This window comes from Amblyomma mixtum, chromosome 10 (assembly GCF_055824585.1).
Source record: "Amblyomma mixtum isolate Tamu chromosome 10, ASM5582458v1, whole genome shotgun sequence".
NCBI classification, from domain to species: domain Eukaryota; kingdom Metazoa; phylum Arthropoda; class Arachnida; order Ixodida; family Ixodidae; genus Amblyomma; species Amblyomma mixtum.
The window spans coordinates 69,219,113-69,237,140 of record NC_143021.1 but is presented as its reverse complement, the minus strand read 5'-3'; the positions used below and the strand labels follow the sequence as shown (position 1 = coordinate 69,237,140).

The 18,028-nt window shown below is 50.8% G+C and overlaps 1 protein-coding gene across 16 annotated transcripts in view; it reads left to right on the top strand.

Annotated features, from left to right (window-relative positions):
- Nucleotides 1–18,028, top strand: part of LOC149326047 (uncharacterized) — a 264,379-nt gene that overhangs the window by 38,103 nt on the left and 208,248 nt on the right. For 14 of the 16 annotated variants that reach the window (XR_016286187.1, XR_016286186.1, XR_016286188.1 and 11 more), the window contains 4 exons: nucleotides 10,952–11,045; nucleotides 15,136–15,273; nucleotides 15,685–15,737; nucleotides 17,478–17,601. Coding sequence is in view for 13 of the 16 variants with exons in the window: in XM_089562999.1 (XP_089419125.1) it covers nucleotides 10,952–11,045; nucleotides 15,136–15,273; nucleotides 15,685–15,737; nucleotides 17,478–17,601 (409 nt within the window). In the remaining 3 variants the exon portion in view is untranslated. The remainder of the gene's footprint in view (nucleotides 1–10,951; nucleotides 11,046–15,135; nucleotides 15,274–15,684; nucleotides 15,738–17,477; nucleotides 17,602–18,028) is intronic. The other 2 variants (XM_089562993.1, XM_089563005.1) reach the window with 2 other exon arrangements.

Below are 18,028 nucleotides of genomic sequence, written 5' to 3'. Positions count from 1 at the left end.
TCGTATTGTACACCGATTTTTGCGGTACTTGTACGGTTCAAAGCCCATTGCGGTGGTCACTTGCAGAAGTTGTGCTTTGAGATGAGGGCAGTCTGGGTCCATGATGTGCTCCATTGACAGTGGTAAAATGTACGCAAGCGATTGTGCCGACTGGTGGGTAGCCATTGCAAGTAAACAAACCAGGTGTCGACGCATCATGGGTAATGTGCAGTCCCAACCTGTTTTCTTTATTTTTTTTTGGTGCACTGGAGTTGTCCAGGGGGAGTGTGGGAGCCTAAGTTTTAATCACCACTATCTGCTGTATTAATGAAGCTTGCTCAAGAAGTCTTGCACTGGGATGACGAGTGATGGAATACCATATAAATGCGTGTAAGCGCTGCACTTTTTTTTCATATTCGAGGGTCAGTTTTCAGAGTGTGGCCCATACATACGATATGTGAAAAAATTGTTTTTTAAAAGTAAAAACACACCAATCAGGGGATGAATGGCATTTGTTCTACGTTCAGTCGTCACTTGCAGAGGCTCTTGATCTGGTGCTGTGCTCTGGTGCATGCTCATCCAAAGAAGCCGCGCAGCATGTCTGCTCTGAACTCGCACGGCTTGCCTCGGGAAGTGCGCTATTTGCAGCTTGTGTTCCTCAATGCATCCTTTTGGTTGCACCCAATGTTACTAGAACCAACTCGGTTTCACAGCTTTGCCCGGAGAGCTGTCCCAAGTGCACGGACTAGTGGCGCTGCGATCGAGTCTTGCTCCCTCGTCGCCGCTCGGTGGCCCTGCTGCGCCCTTTTTAGACGCGCACTCTCGATTGTGTCGTCTGCTTCTCAGTTAATTTTTGTTTGTATTTTGTGACAACGGGCCTCCCGACCTGCTTTTGCACTGGGGTGCAATAGCGGGTATCGCAACGATGACTGTCATTTCTTCGGGCCGCCGAAAGACCCCATCGAGTTTAAAAGACGGGAGCGTGCACTTCACAGAAAGGATCGCAAACTGACTTTGAAATGCAAAGTTTGTGATCTGCATTTCGAAGAAGAAGACCTTCTAAAGCACTATCGCTGTGTAGTGCAAGTTAATGGAGAGAGGGCAATGGATGCTGGCACCAGGCGCTCTCCCAAGGCTGTCTCCTTCATTGCGGGTGCAGATTTCCAAGCCGAAATGCACTACGCCGAAGAGAAAGGCTCCAGTGTGTCGCGACAGCAGTGCCACGAGGTAGCTTGGAGGATTCCGAGAGCGCATTCCAAACCGGACAGCTGCGCTGCACAAAGTGATTGTAATCTTGCCCGTCTGGAGTCCGCAGCATTACCAACAACGCAGTGGAAATTTGGTCAAATGCTTGGGGGAATCCCCCAAGGTGGCATAGATTTGTAATAAGGGAGTAATTACTCCCTGACATCCACCCGAGCGCAGCCATACGGCTGCGAAGGGAAGCTGTACAGCTTTCTCAGAAACTTCGTAGTTAAAGAAAAATTCGTCCGGGGTTCGAACCCGGGACCCCCGCTTCACCGGAGCAGTCGCTCTGCCAACTGAGCTAACCGGGGCAGCAAGCTTATGGTAGGGCGAGAGCGAATTGATCAATAACTCGAAGTGGGAACTGTGTTGGTCAAATGTTTAGGGGAATCCCCCGTGGTGACGTAGATTTGTAAGAAGGGAGTAATTACTCATTGACGTCCACCCAAGCGCAGTTGGTTGGTGCATTTCATTTATTTATGCTTGTTTTTAGTTGTTGCGTTCATGAATTCATGAAATTAACTCCTCGTAAAGTAGTGCCCTTTCAATGCCTTCTTTATTGTGTGTCTAACATTGCTGTCCAGTGCTAGTTTGCGATTGCATTAATTTCCCCTACAAGCAGTAAAAGTGTGTTTTTTTTTTCGAGGAGGGGGACGTGGAGGAGATGACATTTCTTAAGGTCGTAAAGCCAATGGAACAACGACTTCCTGTCATTGCGTGCAATAAATTAATTTTTTCCTCTTAAAGAGGCTCGCTCTTCCTCCATTTTCACTGTGCGTGCGTTCCTTCCCTCTGATTTCTCTTGCAACTCCACGTACGCAACGTTCAGAAAACGTAGTAGTAAAACATTTTTACCAGGATATCAGAGGTATACTGCCGCTGAGTCAAAAGCAGGACACTAGGAAAAACGCTGTTCATTATAAAACGACGGAGGCCGTTTGCTTGTGTTCTGTGTTCACTATCCCGTTTCACACAAGGCACTCGGTGCACAGGCTAACCTGCAGCTTTCTGCATGCAATGCAGGCAATCTGCGCAGTACCGCAGCAAACATGACATTCACTACGTTCCCTCCCAAGGCACCCACGCACTGAGGCTTTGTCTGACCTGTTTACATTGAAGGAGCTATGCACTGGGGTACGCGCTACAAAACACAAGCCATTGAGCAAAGCAAGAAACAATGCTTGTGAGTGTGTTGACAGCGTTTTTGCACTTTATTCACAATATTAACAGCCTAATTTCGCATCACACAATCGCGTTCTCCAAGATAACACGCAGCTTCAAAGCAAAAGCTGCGGTAATGAAGTATTATTTTACTGCAGCCATGTAAAGCGCAAACGCAGCTCTCCAAAACCACATACCGTATTTTCTGGTGTAAATGGCACACCCTTGTATAAAACACACCCGCCATATATGCAGGCTGTCACTGAAAAAATTGGTATATAAGATGCGCCCGTGCCTAAGACGCACCGCAATTTACCGAGTTTTGCTAGTGAGGCTTAATTAAACATGCTTTCGCGACCATCGCGAAATTCACCATAGCTGTGAGAAATTCTTAAGCAACGCTAAGTGATCGAAAAAGGCAACACTCACACCGTACCTGCCCGCGTTTAAAAAAAAAAGAAAAAAAGAAAGAACTCTCCCGAACTCTCCCTTTTGTCCATAACAACATTTTATTTCTACTTAAAACCTTCAAAGCCTTCATCTTCGGATGCGCTATCTAAAAGTTGGCCCATTTCTGGAGGCAACGTGGCTGGAACATTCTCTTTGCACTATATACGTACTGCGTACACAGAGCAAACAAAGTTGCAAAGGGTGGCTAAAAAAGAACGCCGGCTTGTCTTGGCTTGTCCTGACAATGGCGAGAAGCGCAATTGTCACCACCTTTTCGCATTGGGGCCTCCGAAGTGGTTGCGTTTGTGATCCGGAAGTCGTCATCCCCGTCGTTTCATGATAAAGTTCACCTAAAGAAAGTTGCGCACGGCGGTTCCCGTATTGAAGTATTAACCATGTTACAACCACGTCATTAGTAGTGGTATTTTTTCGGTGAAAAAGGCTTGAACATGAACCTGAGTAATTCCTGAACTCGTAAAAAAAAAACCTCAAAAATTCGCGTACTCTAAGACGCACCCTTGTATAGGACGCACCAGTAAGATTTTGAAAAAGAAATGAGTCTTATACACCAGTGTCGTGTCCGGTCGCTGTGTTGAATGCAGCGAAAGACGCACACGGTACTTTAAGACTTCGTTTGTTTAAAGCCGATGAGGGTGCGACCAGCGTCGACCGAGGCAGGAGCCGAACTGGCCGCCCGAAGAAAGGAGGGAGTGGAGAAGCGTCCACGGCAGGGAGTGGCTTCCCAGAACAGGAGGAGGGTGCGGGGGCGCACCGTGGGGGGGCATCCGGCGACAGCGTGCGACGAGGGGCAAGCGGTCGTTAGGAGGAGGATTGAGTGGTCGTTAGGAGGAGGATGCGAGTGGTCGTTAGGAGGAGGACGCGAGTGGTCGTTAGGAGGAGGACGCGGGGGCGCACACACACAAAAGCAATAAGGGGACACAACACTTCCTTCCCCCTTAGAAAGTTGCCTGGTATCGTGCAGGGGGTCGGCGCTCACGCGTGGAGGCGCGCTGGCTTTGTGCGCTCGGGGGAGAAACACTTGTAGGCTGGTTGTTGTTCGCTGTGTCTCCTAGGTCTGTCCTGGGCGAAGTCTCTTCTTCCGGGGAGAGGTGCCAGGCTATGTGGGAAGATGGTGCACGTGTTCTCTCCGCTGGCGGACAGCTCTCAGACGGCGTCGTAAATCTACGCAGCTGGTTGAGATGTCGGCGTGCTACTGTGCCATGTATGTTGACGAGCCAAGAGCGCAGGCCTATGCGTCTGACAATTGTAGCTTCCTCCCAGCGTGGCTTTTTCAGAAACTGTCGGGCGAGGACGCGCTGCCCCTCATTAAGCGTGCCGCAGCGCGGAATTGCTTTTTCTTCCCGGAACGTCTCTGCCTTTGGCTCGGGGAGGATGGCTGTGAGCTGGGTTCGCATTTCACGCTCGAACATCATTTTCGAGGGGGTCTCGCCTGTTGTGCTCTGAACCGTCGTGTGCTGCTTGAAGAGAAAGCGCGCAAGGCGGCGCTGCAGCGAGCCTGTCTGATCTCTTTCAAGGGCGCGTTTTAGCTCGGCTACGTAGCGCTCGGCTTGTCCGTTTGTCGCTGGGTGGTAGGGGGCCGATGTAACTGATGAGATCCCGTTGTCGCGATAAAACTTGAGGATCTCCGCAGACACAAACGGTGTTCCGTTGTCCGACACTACCTTGCGCGGCAGGCCGAACGTTGCAAATAGTGATCGGAGGTTGTCAATGACTGCTGCCGAAGTCGTCTGTCCCATTTGCCTTATCTCAAGCCACTTTGTGTAGGCATCTACGACCACAAGGAAAGTGCAGCCCTCAATTGGTCCTGCAAAATCAATGTGCAGTGTGTGCCATGGTGTGTCTGGCTTTTCCCATTCTGGGACAGGAGCTTTCGGCGGGGCGCTCCGGCTGCTCTGGCAAGGCTTGCATTCTCGCACCACTGTTTCGATGTCGTTGTCAATGCCAGGCCACCACATGTAGCTTCTGGCACACTTTTTCATTGCAACGATGCCCCGATGTCCGGCGTGGATGAGAGACATAGCTTGTGCGCGTAGTTCTCTCGGCATCACAACTCGGGACCCAAATATGATGCAGCCGCGATGGGTGCTCAACTCTGTAGCTCGCCTGCGGTAAGCGTCGAAGTTGTCCCCTTTGAGTTTATGCACGTTGCCTTGTTGAACAGCTGTGTAAACTAGCCGGAGAGCTGCGCACTTCTGCGTAGATGCTGCAACTGTGCCTGCTGTAAGCGGAGGTTCTGGCAGTGCTTCGAACATCAGAACGTCTCCTGGTGGAAATGGTTCGTCAACAGTTGCGTCTAGTGGCAGACGGCTTATCGCATCGGCGTTTTGATGTTTGCCGCATATCATCACGCCTAGTGGAGAAAACCAGTTTCTCCCTAGAAGGCTTGATCCTGTGCCCTTCACAACAAGCAGAGGTAGCGTATGGGTCTGGCCGTTGTAGTTAACCTGCACGTTGGCAGAGCCCAATAGTGGCAGATTCTGTCCTGACCACGTTCGCAGGTGCGTGTCGTCTTGTTGCAGGGCGGGTGCGTCAGATGGCCATGAAGTTCGGAACGTGTCCTCACTGATCAGAGTACAGGCTGCGCCGAATCCACCTCGAACTTAATCAGCTGGTGATGTACGCTTACTTCTGTAAAAATCTTCGGTCGCGTGCCGAGATTCATGGTGTTCAGGTCGTACAACACAGATGGTGTTGCTGATGTTGTTCCATGGAGATCAGATAGCGGCGTATTCTCTGAGGCGTTGACGCTGTGATTAGGCTGGGAAGGTGACTTTATCTTGGCAAGTCTCCGTTTCGTAATGCATGCTCTTTCGATATGCCCTCGCTTGTGGCAAAAATTACACGTGGCTGACTGGAATCGACATCCCTGGGGGTTGTGTTGGTTGTCACACCGCCAGCAGCGTTGTGCCTTTTTGACCGATTTTACAACAACAGAAGGCTTGCGCACCTGGTTGCTTGTCTGGTGTACCGGCTCGGTGTTCCGGCGAATCCCTCTCTGCTGGTGACCGGCGCTCTCCGCTCGAACGGCGATGTCGTAAGCTTTGCTGAATGTGAGGTCCTTCTCAGCGAACAGGCGCTGCTGCAGTGACTCGTCACTCAGTCCGCACACAAATCTGTCGCGTAACATCACGTCCAAGGGAAGCATGGTGGTGTTAGCAGAAGAAGCTGCGTCTCCCTCCTGCCCGGTAGCTGTTGTCGACAGCGTTCCAAAATTGCAGTCGGCAGCGAGCTTCTTGAGCGCGGCTACGTAGGCGCTCACAGTTTCTCCTCCCAGTTGATCTCGTCGTTGGAAGCGAGCCCGGCTGTAGACCTCGGATGGCCTTGGGTCGTAGTGCTTTTGCAGCGCTTTTACGATGTCGTCGTAAGACACTGCCGCTGGTGTGCTTGGCTGAATAAGGGCGCAGACAGTATCGTAGGTCTGCTCCCCGCACAGCGTCAGCAGGTTGGCCCTCTTCAAGGCTGGGTCTGTGATGTTGTTAGCTTCAAAGTAGAACTGAAGGCGTCCAACCCACGATGACCACGATGAGCCGTTGAACTCTGGTATCTGATTGGGAAACCCTCGCGTAGCCATGGCTTGTCAATAGCGTTGCGTAGCGCGGGTCGAATCCACTTTCTCGTCGCCACTGTCGTGTCCGGTCGCTATGTTGAATGCAGCGAAAGACGCACACGGTACTTTAAGACTTCGTTTGTTTAAAGCCGATGAGGGTGCGACCAGCGTCGACCGAGGCAGGAGCCGAACTGGCCGCCCGAAGAAAGGAGGGAGTGGAGAAGCGTCCACGGCAGGGAGTGGCTTCCCAGAACAGGAGGAGGGTGCGGGGGCGCACCGTGGGGGGGCATCCGGCGACAGCGTGCGACGAGGGGCAAGCGGTCGTTAGGAGGAGGATTGAGTGGTCGTTAGGAGGAGGATGCGAGTGGTCGTTAGGAGGAGGACGCGGGGGCGCACACACACAAAAGCAATAAGGGGACACAACAACCAGAAAATACGGTATGTGCCTGTAGCAGGGAGCCAGAGCGCTCTGCTGGGCGGAAGGGGGAGCTGTGAAATGGAGTTTGTTCTGGTCACGTGGCTGGGCACCATCATCGGATGCCCTGAATTTCCTGCCCACTGTGTTCTGTGTAGCTGTTAAGGTGCTTGCCCATCGTGCTAAAACTGCAGCGCTCGGCAGTAGTATGCAAAAGCCACAACCATCACAACTACGGTGAATACGGTAACACGCCACAAAAGCAATAAAAGGCTGGAGCTGGCGATACTGATGCCATTGTGGATAGCAGAAAAAACGCGGCAAAGGAAAAATTGATGATGATGATGATGACTGTGGCCTTGGGCGCCATCCATGGACCGGCACTTGGAAGCTCCTGTGCGCGTGCATGGCCTCTGCAATCAAGTGCACCGTTGCTCGCAGCTGGAGCCGATCGCGGAGGCCACGGCGCGTGCATTTTGAAGGCTATTCCCGACTGGGTCATGGAAACTTCGGGTGCGGCCCTTACACGGATTTATTTTTTTTTAAACATTTCCTTCGGGAAAACGGGATGCGGCCCTTACAGGTGTTTATATGGTACCTGTAACTTCTCTGCTTCACCGAACTGTTTTTTTTACCATGGGGCCATTTCAATGTGGTGTGCACAAATTTTTTTTGAATGTATTAATTTAAAAACCTTTATTCCAACACATCATAGTTGTTGCTACAGAATTTCCTTTTCAGTGATATAAAAAAGGAAGAAACAGAACATGCGTTGCATACATAAGATAAAAATCTTTTTAATGGCAAAATATCAGACTCTTGCAAAAAGTCACAAAAATATTGAACATATCTAGTCGGAATAAGAATTCTATAATGTACACTTGGCACGTTACAATTCCAAAAATGAGTATTCGAAGTTACACAACTCTTAATGATAAATTTTTCGGTGAGCAAAAAAAAAAAAAAAAAAGTCAATTCCCTGCGCCCTAGGTTACTCCGCAGTGACGAGGTGGCTGTCTTGCAACTGTGTCCGTTGCACTGCTGGTTGTACAGAATCGTTCAGAGCATGCTTGGAACCTTCCCTCAGAGCATGCTTGGAACCGATGGGAAGTTGCAGAGTGGCGGGGAGGAGCATTGACCTCTGTTCAAACTAAAATAAGACGCATGGAGGTCATCTGTTGTGCACAAAGCTGTCGCTCGCCCCCACACTGCTGAGAAGAGGACCCCCCCCCCCCCCCCCCACCTTCGGCGGTCCTGATATCTTGTGAGGTCCGCTTCCGATAGGGTGGGCGTCGCAAGATCAGTTTGGTGAAATAGCCTAGCAATTGTCACAGTAGCCAACCAACACTAGGAAGTGACTCCTCTTGGTGGAAGCCTGTGGTGATGGTGCTGAATAACAACTGAAGTATAGCTGCAGGGTTGGGCCGAAGATTGTTTGAACCCAGATATACTACAGTGGAACCTCGATTATACGTCCCCCGGTCATGCGACGACCCGCATTTTACGACGAATTTGTGCGGTCCCGGCAAAACCCCCATAGAGACAATGCATTAAAAACCTCGGTTATACGACGCAAATTTTAGAAGGACCCCGCTTCGTACGACGTCTGGCTCGTACCGTCCATCAAAAAAGGTCGTCAGCTAACGCAGGCCGGGATGTACCGTATTTTCGCGATTCTAAGCACCCCCCCTATTTTCGGAAAAAAATTTCTGAAAAAAAAACTTTGCATGCGAATCTAAGCACCCCCTTTTTTGCGCGGAAGAGAGCGTTGCCGAGGCCGCGAAGTGCACTTGCCCTCTTTTTCGTCGAGCCTGTGCAGTCTGAGTCCCGAGGAGGCGCGGCCTGCGCGCGGTTGTTGTGTGACAGAGAAGGATGAAAAGGAAATTGCGCAGGCCTGCCTACTGGCTCGAGCCAAGCCACCACCGCTGCCAAGTGCAGATAGAGGAGAGTTAAAAGATCAGAGGAAAGATAAAGAGAAAAGATAAGACGCCTGCAACAAATGTGTCCACCGGAGGGGCAAGCCACCACCAAGCCACCACCGCTGCCAAGTGCAGATAGAGGAGAGTTAAAAGACCAGAGGAAAGATAAAGAGAAAAGATAAGACGCCTGCAACAAATGCAGATAAGCGGGCGAGGCCTCGCCGAAGAGAGGACAGCGGCGTCCACGGCACTTTTTGTGTTGCTGCGTTCCGACACTACAACACAGATGGCGGCACAGAACTGTCTGCAGCTATTTTTCTTTTGAATGTTTCCTAAATAAAATGTTTTTTCTCGCGCCCGTTTCATCCAGATTTCGCCGTGAAAAGAGGGGCCCGGGGGGGGGGGGGGGGGGGGTCAGTTTAGATTTTTCGAATCTAAGCACCCCCTCTCACTTTGGGCATCGCGATCGTGAAAAAAGGGGGTGCTTAGAATCGAGTAAATACGGTAGGCACATTTTACCCAGTCGATAACCGGTGCGCCTTAATCTTTCCACCTATCAAGAAAACCGCGCGAGCCGAGCCGCTGCCCTGCTGCTCACGGCAGCCTCAACGGCCATTTTATCTTGTTTGTTGAAGACTAGCCCTCTGCCTGCAAAATGTGCTGCATTTGTGTTCCGAAAAAAAAAAAAAAAAAAAGATGACGAAGTTCAGACGTTAAAAAATATCACGCTTGATTTTCGATTATACGACACCCGGATTATACGACGGTTTCGCGCGGTCCCCTGAACGTCGTATAATCGAGGTTCCACTGTATATGAAATTTTGCGTGCTAAAATCTGGAGAAGGGTTTCAACAGTAAATGGGTATCAGTGCTCCTTGTCAACAGGTATTTTTGCAGTCAAGAATATAGATTTTTTTTTTTTCTCGTATTTGTTAGCATTGCTACAAAATAAAGTCAGTGATGTGTGATTGCTGCGCCAAAAGGCAAGGCCTGTTACATGCTGCTATGTGATGGCAAAATACGAATAATCTGTGCCAAGCCTGTGCCTCCGGTTGTACCACGGTGCAGAGAGCGCGCTAAAAATGTGTATGACAAAAAAACAACAACACTTAACAGCACGCTGTATTGGGCAAGTTGGTAGTAGTTCATCTTGAAGACCAGCCCCAAACAGACCAAGGACTAATGAAAGAAAAGATGACATCTCTTCTGTTGGTCCTTTGTCTGTTTTGTGCTGGTTCTCAAGGTGGGAAAAAAAAGATTCTAAGGATGATTACGATACTCCCTAATGTGAAGTTTGAGCGCAGCTCTGTCACTGGCACAGCTAACTGCACATATAGTAGATGTGTAGTTAAACCCAGCACATGTGCGAAAGCATGTGTTTAGCCTTATTGGCTCATGGTTTTGCTTTGCTTTGTTGTTGGCTCATGTGGCAACAATGTTAGTTCATAGGAAGTCATATTAGTTGATGATGATCAGCGTAGTGCTCTTGTGCGGTGAGCAGCGGCGATGTTTATTTTATTTATTTATGATTCGGCTCGGTTACAGTGACGGCGGTGATGCAGCTCAACCCACGAATGGGCGCTTAAGAACTGTGCTTTAAAACACGAATGTCCGAAGTGGGGGGTTGCCAACGCATGCCACCGTAAATGATGAATCCTCAAGATGAATCAAGATGAATCCCTCAAGATGAATCCTCAAGATGAATCCCAACCAACTTGCCCAGCAACACACCTTGCGTAAATGGAGGCCAGACAAATGCCCCAGCTGGTGTGGGGCAGCATCCCTCTGGGCCCCCTACTGCGTCCTCCCACTCGCAACGGTGGCTGACGGAAGAGATGTGTAGCTGACACACTCGACGACTGCCCACCCTGTTTCGGCAGTTTTGAATGTCGTCATTGGTGCTCCCATCTGCCTCATGGCTACATTCAAGGCGGCTGTTACGCTGAGGCAATGAACTGCGCACACAAGTTGGACGTCTCGGAAGGGGGGTGGCAGTGAGGCAGAATCTTCAGCTGATGTGGCTCAGGTGCGAGATTTCGCTGGACGTTAGAACCATGTGCTGTGGGACCGCAGCAGATAGCGCTTTGGAATGTGCCTAGCTTTGAGGCAGCAAAGGAACGGCAGCTAGCAACAAAATGCAAATGGAGTCTGAGAGGGGATGGCCGCTCTGCAGTGCATTTTTAGCCACAGGGATGCCTCTGTTCTCTCTGTCAGCAGTGGCAAGGATGTGATGGGCAGCAGCAGCAGCCAGGCCCAGACCAGCCGGCGGCCTCCTCCTCTGACGTGCCTGTCCCTGCGGATGGCCCAGGTGGGTTCTGTTGTGGCATTGGCTGCACACCTCACGAATGGTGGCTAAATGAGCATTAAAAATGGTTCCTTCCTCTCTCCCACTCTCTTGCATGCAGCCTTTCCAAAGTCATGGCCCAACGAATCTGCACTTCACATTATGGGGGGTGCTCCATTCTGAGCAAGGGCTTTTACAGCTTTTTTTGTGTGTGTATCGAGTATCGTAAAATACACGATACACACACAAAAATGTATTTTCGATACCCATACTCCGATACTCTAGTTTTCAGCAAAATGTATCGAAAGATAGTATCGAAGATACATGTATCTTCGGTACTGACCATGACTGTCTGTAGTAATCTGGAAGAACGTAGATGCAGCTCTTCGTGGCTGCGATCAGTCGAGATTAGTCCGGTCGCTTCTCGCGCCACAAACAAAAATGATAACACCTCTTTCCTGCGGCCTTGAGCGTGAACGAGCGGACACTACAATGATACGTGGCAATGTTACTTTGGTTTCCTGCATGTTAATTTTTAGCCCCACCGTTCTGCTTTGCAGTTCATGTCCTGAGTGGCTTAGCAAGGCAATGTCATCAGCGAATCGCAGATTACTTAGGTATTCTCCATTTACTCTTATCCCCAACTGTTCCCATTTCAGGCCCCGGAATACCTCCTGTAAACAGCCGGTGAATAGCATTGGCGAGATTGTGTGTCCCTGCCTGACACCCTTTGTTATTGGAATTTTATTGCTGACTTTATAGAGGACTATGGTAGCTGTGCAATCGTTGTAAATATGTTCCAATATTTTCACATAACTCTTCTACACCCTGATTCCGCAATGCCTGCATGACAGCTGAGGTTTCCACTTAGTCAAATGCTTTCTCGTAATCAATGAACGCTAATATAGGGGTCTGTTATATTCTGCCCATTTCTCTATCACCTGATTGATAGCGTGAATATGGTCTGTTGTTGTGTATCCTTTACGAAAGCCTGCCTGATCATTTGGTTGACTAAAGTCCAAGGTTGTCCTGACTCTATTAGCGATTACCTTAGTGAATACCTTGTCGGCAACGGACAGTAAGCTAATCGAGGTGTAATTCTTCAAGTCCTTGACGTCTCCTTTCTTATAAATTAAGATAATGTTAGCGTTATTCCAAGCTCCTGGTAGACGATATTACAATCTGGACCACCGAGGGGAGCCTTGGGGAGATGGAGGACCGCCTTCAGCAGGCCGCCTTCAGCAGGCCGCCTCCATAGTCGATGCATATGCTGCCGACTGTGGTCTCCAATGTGCTCCCGCCAAATCAGAGCTTCTACACGTCAGGACAAACCACAAGGACAGCACATCTCTGCACATATCTCTGTCGGGCGGTCCCATCAGAGAAGTGGCAGAGCTCCGGATCCTGGGTCTGTTCATCAATAACAAACTTAGGCCGGACTCTACTATAGCGAAACTCAAGCACATAGGTGAACAGGTAGGGTGCATGATCCACCGTGTTTCCAACAAGCGGGGTGGTCTGCGGGGCAGGGACGCGCTACGGCTCGCCCATGCCTTCGTGACCAGCCGGATCCTCCACGCCGTGCCGTACCTACGCACCACCAAACAACAAGACGAACGCATTGACGCCATCATCAGGAAGGCAACAAAGCGAGCACTGGACCTCCCGGTGGCTACCTCCAACGCCAAACTGAAGGCGTTGGGAGTGGTAAACTCCTGTCAGGAGTTGCGGGAGGCCCACCTCGTGAACCAATATATGCGGCTATCGCAGGCGGTTCCTGCTGAACCGCTTACACATCCAACGCGCATGCATACCAGAGGGGACGGAGAACACCCCGGTGCTGTGGCGCCACATGCTCTGGGTCGCTCCGCTCCCGCGTAACATGGACATGGCTTCACGTGAAGGCAGCGCGGGTTCGCACGCTTGAGAGGCAATATGGATCTAAAGAGGGCTCTACTATGTGGACATCACAGGGCCGTCGCCCGCGGGATTCTTCACGGCTGCCGTAGTCCACCGGGGAATGAATGTCGATGGGCTATCTTTTGGGGCCCCAAATTCAACACGAGCGGAGGAAGTCGCAATAGCTCTCGCTGCCGCCGATCCAAAATCGAGAACGGTTATCACTGACTCTCGCCGGGCCTGTGAACATTATCTCGCAGTTGAAATATCACCTCTTGCCTCCCAAATTCTAAGACGCGCTCCCGCCGATCCAACTCGCACAAAAGTGATCTGGGCTCCTGGCCACCAGGGTCTACGAGGCAATGAGGCTGCTGATGCGGCCGCCCGAGCGCTCACACACAGGGCTCCTCATCCTAGCTCTCCTGGCTCAGAAGCTCATAAACCGCTTCTGTGAAATCCTAATTCATTACTGCGACAGCCACCGCCTCTACCCGGCACCTGCCAAGGGTAAGGCGGAGGAGCGAACTCTGCAGCGCCTGCAGACAGGAACCCTTCTCTGTCCTGCCATAGCAAAACACTTCGATCCGAACACAGATGGGCACTGCCCGCACTGTGGAGAGATCTGCGATATCTTTCACATGGTGTGGGCATGCACTCAGAATCCTCACCTTCCCCCTTCCCCCACCCGAGAGGCATGGGAGACTGCCCTCCTCAACTGCTCCACACTGGAGTCCCAAAGGGCTCTAGTAAAGCGGGCGTGAGACAGGGCCTCGTCGTGCGGTGTCCCGGACTAAGGATACTGACCGTGCAGCAGGGTTTTTTGACCCTCAAACTCTCTTTGAATATTAAAGTTTTTCACCACCTGGTAAAAAGCCCAGTGGAGAATTGCGAACACCGGGGGCCCAGGGGGAAGGGGGTGGGGGGGGGGGGGGGGGGGCCTATGCCTTGCTAGGGCGAAGCCTCAGCGGTCACACCTTGAAAGTTCACACCTGAACTCAGAGAAAAAAAAAAGAAAAGTGCGGCCCTTGCATGAGTTTATACGGCATATACGTAGCAGCGTGCCCACTGTCTCAGGCGACAGCGAAATCGCGAGAGGCTGTTTGGTAAGAGCAACCTGGGTTGCAACCCAACCCAAGCAATCCACCGTTGGCAACACCTGCCTTAGAAGGACTCCCGTGGATCTGTGGATGTAGATGAGAGAATGACCAGTTATGACATCTGTTATCCGTGAACACCAGAACCACAGTGCTAGTGCACCTAATTCACATTTGGCCTAACTGCGCAAATTGGCCATCATTTTCTTCTTTTTGGAATTGCAGTGTGAAAAAGTGCGTCCACCTTGTTGAGCATTTTTCTTGGTTATGTCATTTTCACTGCGAGTCCACTTTCTAAACACAGTCAGGCGCCACAAGAGATGCGTTGTTTTCGGAGGTGCAGCCATTTTTGGTTGTAAAAATTGCCTAGGCTTCGGCCCCACTAGTGGCAGGGCGTTGGTGAGGAATGGTTTCAGGGCAGTTTAGAGCCTGTGGGACAACTGTTTTGTGGAAGAAAAGGGGCATATTTATAACCCTCACTCAGCACGTTGGTTTGTTGGGGTTTAACGTCCCAAAGCGACTCGGGCTATGAGGGACGCCGTAGTGGAGGGCTCCGGAAATTTCGACCACCTGGGGTTCTTTTAACGTGCACTGGCATCGCTCAGTGCCTTGAGAATTTCGCCTCCATCGAAAGTGAACGGCCACAGCCGGGATCGAACCTGCGTCTTTTGGGCTAGCAGCCGAGCGCTGTAACCACTGAGCCACCGTGGCGGGGCTTGTGTGTGCGTGCGTGTACATATATATCGAAGCGGGTAGACAACAACAATCAGCGACTGAACAAGCTGATGGCAGACGAAGAAGACGACAAAGTTCTCGCTGTGCTGTTGGTGCCAGTTGCTCCCTTTGCTTGTGTCTCTCTCTTTGCAACATATTTGGTGGAGGTGCAGATTTCCCCTACGCCTACTGACCATGGAGCCTGCACTCAGCATGTAACCACTCTCAGCACAGCCAGTAACAAGTAATCTTCAAATGACAAGGCAGAATGCTTCTTCTACTTGAAGCACTAGCTTATGACAAACGTTAGAGGGGAAAAAAAAATGCTAGCAATAGCAGTGTCAGTCAGTCGTAGCAAAAGCAGTTGCAGTATTTTCAGTTGAGCCTATTCTAAAATTGTGGCACAGGCACTGTGGAGCAGCCCCTGGGAGACGATGGCATGGTGTCGATGTTCTTCCAAGATGGGGCTGTGGAGGATCCCGCCCCCCAGCAGCCATCGACGACAGCCCCTGGGGCCCAGGTGGTGCCTGCAGCGAGTAGCGATGGTGAGTGGGGGTATCCAAGTGCAGTCCGCACTTCACCTCAGGAAGGGGGGCAAGATGCGTTTGCATAACGGTTGTGAATGGGCACCCTCACTGACGCTTTTGGGGAAATGTTATTTCGCAGTCCCTAGGCGAAATGGAGCTCATTTCTAGTCTGAAAAGGGAAGCAGAAAAATGAGGGAGGAATGGAGGCCGTACTGACCGTGTTTGGCCATTTTTCAGCCTGCCTAGATCTACCCCATAAGCTTATGTAATGCATCCACTCTCCGCCCAGCGGATGCTTAAAGCACTGAAGTAGACCAGGAGGTGCCTGGACTGGGGACCCCGCCCACAATTCACTCCCTTTTATGCTTTATCCTCACCCATCTTGGAATGGACTAGTGACATGTTTCTGTCTCCACTGTTTATTAACAGAGTCAGTGAACCAAGAAGTCCTTGAGCCTGTGATGCGACCTGAGCCACCAGATGTGAGTCATTTCAATTGCTGCTTACTGATGTGGATTTGACCCCCTTTTGCAGGCAATGACAGAAAGGCTGGTGAAATGACTTCATTCCCATGGTGAAGTGGGATTTGAATTGTATGGGTCGGGAGTCTCAAATAAGAATTCCATGTGCCATTTGTACAAAAATAATGTTTGGTGTAGGCCAGCAGTGTTTGCCAGTGTACTGTTTCTATTGCCACAAGTTGCTGTTTAAAATGTTGGATGTTGTTAATGGTAGCAAAGCTGTGCAGTGAATTTAGGGGGTGAATTCTGTGCCAAGTATGATTGCTTGATCACAGCTGTGTCTCTTGAGCTGTGGACTGGTTTTGGGCTGTCTGGGAGCATTGTTTGCATGATATTATTGCGCAGGCTATGTGCTATACACAGAGCATAGCAGTGCAGAATAGCTCGCCCATTCATAGTGTGGAATGATTCTTCCCAGAATTGATTCCATTTGTGCATTTCCCACCCTGGGCTTTATTTACCGTATTTACTCGCATAATAGGCGCACTCGCATAATAGGCGCACCCATAGTTTGGGCGCGAAAAATCAGATTTTTTTTATTTCCGCGCATAAAAGGCGCACCCCGAACTTGGCACTGTGATCAATACTGTATTTACACGATTGCAAGCCGACACCTTGCCACCCCCCGCTCCCCAATCTTTATTTTAACAAAGTTTTTGCTGAACTGACTACTAGTCCTCACTAGTGCTGCTGCGGACCCGCAGCACGTACAACGACATCGCGTAGAACAGCCGCACACAATTTTCAGGGGTTGCTCACTTTAAACATCTGTTTGGAAAGCTTCATCTCCAGCCGGAAACGTTCCCGACTTAGGCCCGCGAAAACCTCGGCGCTCAGAGTCGCGTACGAAAATTTAGGGACGCCGCAGTCGCAACTGCCGCACTTCTCGGCCACGTCGTATTTTCCGACCTGCCGCACGCTAGCCGTGTAGCTGTTAAGGTGCTTGGCCGTCGAGCTAAAACAGCAACGCTTCGCGGCAAAGCCATAAACCACGAACTATCGCGCTACCGCAGATCCCGGCACTTGACAGCAACAACAACAAAAAAAAAAACCGAGCTGGAGATGCTGATGGCGATATGGATAGCGAAAGCTCCCGGCGGAGGAAAACGATGATGATGATAAGCTCTACCTCGGGCGCCCTCCGTGGGTGGCGTCTGGAAGCTCCTGTGCGCGTGTGTGGCCTTCGCGATCAAGCGCCGTTGCGCGCAGCCGGAGCCGATCGCAGAGGCCTCGGCGCGTGCATTCCGAAGACTATTCCCGCGTGGGTCGTGGAAAGTTTCGGTGCGGTCCTTACACGGACTTTTTTTTAAAAATATTTTCTTCGGGAAAACGGGGTACGGCTCTTACACGAGTGCGTTTACGCGGTGTGTTCAATTTTGAGAGTCGAAAAATTTCCGGAAATTTTACCCCGCGTAATAGGCGCACCCCGAACTTTGAGCCGGATTTTTTGGAAAAAAAGTGCACCTATTATGCGAGTAAATACGGTATTTATTTATTTATTTATTGATACTGTCAGCCGTAGGCCGTTACAGGGTGGAAACAGATACTGAAGAGGGAACCCGGGGTTCTGGAGGGAATTATCTCGCATTCCCCCATCCAGCCACATACTTGATGTGTTGCACTGCCCTGCATAGCTCATGGAAATTGTGGCCGGATTCGGGTCTGCCCCTGTGCCATCGTGATGGGGAGCTCCCCGTGCAGGTGGAAGGTGGCAGTGCGGGCGAGGAGGAAGGTGGGGGGGGCCCGGCCCCTTCCAGGAAAGCAGTGATCCGGGCTCGCCAGGGCAGTGCCTTCCAGCCACTCGTCCGCCAGGGCTCTGAGTCAGGTGAGGAACTGTGTGTGGCCACCATCAGAAGGGAGCCAAGTTTCTGTTGGTAGGGTTTGTCGACCTATATTCCGGTTTTTACGGTACTACTTTTGGGCAAGCAACTGAGCATTTGCTGTCCATGTTCTGCTGTTGGCAAGGGTGGCATTCTCCCAGGCATGTGTCTGAAGTGGGAAAGTCCTCACACCAGGAGAGCTCACCTTTGACCAGTGTCCTCTGCACACGCATAGTACTGCGTAGCATCCCTTGCAGATTTATTTTTGCATGCATTGAGGCATTATCTTGTAGGAGCAGTGGTTGTTGCAGGTCCTGTTTGGTGTTGGGGGGGGGGGGGCCCAAGTTATTGGTGTCCTTGTATTAGCCCTGATTGGTGGTGGTCAAGGGTGCACTTTTGCTTGTCTTGAGAGTTTCTCTTGTTTGGCACTGA